The 3,984-nt window shown below is 42.8% G+C and overlaps 1 protein-coding gene across 1 annotated transcript; it reads right to left on the bottom strand.

Annotated features, from left to right (window-relative positions):
• Positions 1–1,936: 1,936 nt before the first annotated feature.
• On the bottom strand, positions 1,937–2,830 carry LOC148139399 (putative G protein-coupled receptor 139). The gene has a single exon (XM_087980928.1). The coding sequence runs from the start codon at positions 2,828–2,830 to the stop codon at positions 1,937–1,939; it is 894 nt and encodes a 297-aa protein (XP_087837054.1).
• Between the last annotated feature and the right edge of the window lie 1,154 nt (positions 2,831–3,984).

The following is a 3,984-nucleotide window of genomic DNA, read 5'->3' as shown; positions in this document are numbered from 1 at the left end:
TTACCATCTGGTTTGCACTGTGGATGTGACATTGTAGAGCTTTCCAAACGGTTGATCTCACAAGGGTCATTGCAGAGCAGGGGTCGGGGCAAAACGGGCAGGGTTTATGTTAGGGTTAGGGTTAGTGGTTGGGTTTGGGTTTCGGTTCTGGTTAGGGTTAGGGTTAGGTTTAGGGTTAGGGGTAAGTTTAGGGTTAGGGTTAAGGTTAGGGCTAGTGGTTGGGTTTGGGTTTAGGTTTGGGTTAGGGTTAGGATTAGGGTTAGCTTTAGGGTTAGGAGTCAGGTTAGGGTACGTGGTTGGGTTTGGGTTAGGGTTACGGTTAGGGTTGGGTTTGGTTTTGGGCTGGGGTTAGGGTTAGGTTTAGGTTTAGGTTTAGGTTTAGGATTAGTTGACCATCACTAGTCCTCCCTTAAATAATCATTTCAACATCCAAGGAGCTGCCAGTCCCCGAACATAACAACATCTTAAGGCAGCAAGGTGACTCAGTGGTTAGCTGTGCTGCCTCACAACACCTGGTTTCGAATCACGCCTAGAAATCATGCCAGTCTGTGTGGCGTTTGCACATTCTCCCTGTGTCTGCTTGGGTTTGCTCCGGTTTCCTCCCACAATCCAAAGATGTGCAGATTAGATGAATTGGCCTTGCTAACTTGCCCACAGTGTTAGGTGCGTTAGTCAGGGGTAAATATGGGGTAGGGGTCTTGGTGGGTTTCTCTTCAAAGGTGCGGTGTGGACTTGTTGGGCTGAAGGGCCTGTTTCCACACTGTAGAGAATCTAATTTGATCTTGCTGCCGATTTGTCTACAGTGTCCTGCGAGCAGTATTAATCTGTTTTATCTTTCTCGGCCATTTTCTAACATTAAGGAGCAGTATTTTGTACTAAATTTTTTAAAAAAGGAAACTCATTGCTGCACAAGTTCAAATTTTCAATTCTCAGCTTCAACTCAAATTTCTGAAACAAAAATACGAAAAGTCAATGCACAATTGGGGTGGCATGGTGGCTCAGTGGTTATCATTGCTGCCTCACAGCACCAGGGATCTGAGTTTGATTTCCACCTCGGGTGACTGTCTGTGTGGAGTTTGCACGTTCTCCCTGTGTCTGCGTGGGTTTCCTCTGATTTCCTCCCGCAATCCAAAGATGTGCAGGTTGTGGTGGATTGGCCATGCTAATCTGCCCATCATGTTCGGTGCATTAGTCAGGGGTCAACATAGGTCTGGGTGGGTTACTTTTCAGAGGGTTGGTGTGGACTTGTTGGACCAAAAGGCCTGTTTCTTTACTGTAGGGAATCTAATTTAATCTAATAGTGAGGTACAACCTGACTGACAGTACATTATCAAGGACCTCATTGCAGCCGAGTGATAGTGTCCTGGTAATAAAATGAAAAATTCCAATTTGTTATTCAAAATGTATCTGTAGCAGAATATAAAATGTCAACAATGTAACATAATTAATATCTCACATTTAAGCCCAATCATCATAGATCATATTCACCCCATCACACACCATTCACAGACATCAATTGTACAAATCTATTGCTCCTAATTCATGCAGAGTGGGTCAGACTCATCAGAAATGCCAACAGCACCACACATAGAGGGATGTAAGGCTATGTGGTGCCATTTCTTTGATATTTGAATGAGGTTTTGTATTAGCTATTTCAGAGTTTAGCAGCGGACTGATGGGGTTGTGTGTGTAAGGGAGGGTTGAATATTTTTATATTCACCAATGCTCAGAAACTCTAATAGGGAACATTCATGAGCAACAGAGTTTGGAAATGCTTCCAGAATTGGACAATGTTGCATTCAGTAATGAGAGAAATATTCCCACCCTAAACTCAATACATGAGAGCTACATTCACGGAAGATTAAATGCTTTAAGACCAGGAAATGTCCACGGAGGGATATGTATCACTGGGAAGCTGCAGATCCACCTGTGTTTGTTACTGAAATGCAGGGAGTGATTCACGGATGAGAGTGAAGGGGTATTTCAGAGCCCTCTTCAGCTCCTCTCTGAATTTACTCTGGGTCAGGGCATAAAGGGCAGTGTTTGTACAGGAGCTCAGGTAGAAGAGCATAGTCCCAGATATGTCAGCGATCATAACAGGATGGTCATAACTGGGATAAAAATGGTTGTTAGTAATCTTCATCAGAAAGAAAACACTGACCTTAGGCATCCACAACAATATAAAACTGCCCGAGACAACAAACAGCAGGATGATGGATTTCCTCCTGTTGACCATCTCTGCATCTCCTCTCTGGTCCCTGTTACTGGGAGCTCGGAGACCCCTGCATGCCCGATTTGCCAAGACAATGTGCCTGACAGTCAGAGCATTGAACAGCAGGATGAGGAGGTAGGGGATCAATGGGTTCAGCAACTGGTGGATCCAGAAAAATGCCACCCATCCTGGCAAGGTGAAGAACTCTGGTCTGGTATTGCATCCCCAGGGCACACCATCCAATGTGTCATGTGGTTGGTACTTAAAGTAAAACGGGATGTTCCTGAAAATGTTCACCAGGCAAACAGTGGTTACCACGGCTGCTGCTGTTCTGGCAGAGCAATATCTGGCTTTCAGATTGTGGCAACAAATGACCACAAAGCGGTCAAAGGTGAAAGTGATGGTCAACCAGACAGAGCAGTCGATAGCAGCATAGGCCAACACAGCATTAACACTGCACACGGCTGGCTGGAACAGGAATGAGAGTGGGAAATATGTGGAAGCAAGTGCGTTGAGTATAATACCAAACAAAATGACCAGTAGATCGGCTGTTGCCATGGAGATTAAGTAGAGGGAAGCACCTTTGGTGATGCCGCACTTTCCCCGGAGGAGATTCATGATTGTCACCAAAACAGCTGCAAGATAAATTAAGAAGATTGTAGATATTGTGGATCATGATCAATGATTGACAGAGTGAACATTCATGTCCGTGACAATTTTGGTGGCATAGTAGTAACCTCACCAGAGTAGCAACACAACATACATGGCTAATGATGTTTTTTTAAATGTTTGATTCAAATCCCATCATTAAAAACAGTGAATTCTGAAATTGCTACTGTTTGGAAGGAAGATTCTAATGGCTGGCATGTAACAACTGCTGACTGTCTTAAAAACCCTTGAGGTTCACCAACATGTGGCTTTCCAAGGACATTGTGCCATTCTCTGCCCTCTCTCAGGGGCCCTGTCCTTTATTCCTTTCAATATAACAGTGTTATTCAGTGTAAAATACACCATTAACCCCATTGTTGTGACAAAGGGACACCCTGCCAGATCAATGCTGCGCCTCTATCATTGGATTTGTAACCCAGTAAAATTAAATCTTTGAATGTTCTTCAATTTTGCTCAGGTGTTCTTAACCAGACCTTACTAGCCATATAGGTAGGACATCAAGCTTATACTTCAAGAAGAAAAAAATATTTTGCATAATGTAACTTTCACAGATCTCTCAGGCATTATAATTAATGTCTACAAATTAATCCCAACCTTTGGTAGACTGTACTGTCGCTAACATCATTGCAGGTTCAATAATGTCCTTATGGTAATACAGTAAAAAAATGCACAATTATTATTCATATTGTCACTCTAATAGAACACATTTATTCAACAAGGCAATATAATCCCTAGCTACAATTTAAGCTCCACCATCCCTGATCATACACACCCATTGATGCACGCAAACAGAGATGGGATAAATGTTCTCGAGACTCAGGTTCAAATCCAGCCCTGGATTTTCAATTTAAAAAGAGTCAGCATTTAAGAATTTAATGATAACTATGAAATAACTGTCAAGAGTAAAAATAAATCTTGGTTATGCATGTATTGTTTTGAAAGAAAACAATCGTCCTTACCTTCTCTGGCCCACATGTGACTCCAGACCTGCAGCTATGGAACTGGCTATGAACTGGTAACTGCACAATAAATACTGGCCCAGTCAGTGCTGCTAACATCGAATTCATGAATTGGAAACTAGCTCATCATTTAGGCCAGTCAAT

Source organism: Chiloscyllium plagiosum, unplaced genomic scaffold, assembly GCF_037043375.1.
Source record: "Chiloscyllium plagiosum isolate Xiang-an unplaced genomic scaffold, Cpla_swu_hap1 HiC_scaffold_38, whole genome shotgun sequence".
Taxonomy (NCBI): Eukaryota; Metazoa; Chordata; class Chondrichthyes; order Orectolobiformes; family Hemiscylliidae; genus Chiloscyllium; species Chiloscyllium plagiosum.
Note: the sequence above shows the minus strand (reverse complement) of the source record. Positions and strands in the feature narration are given on the sequence as shown.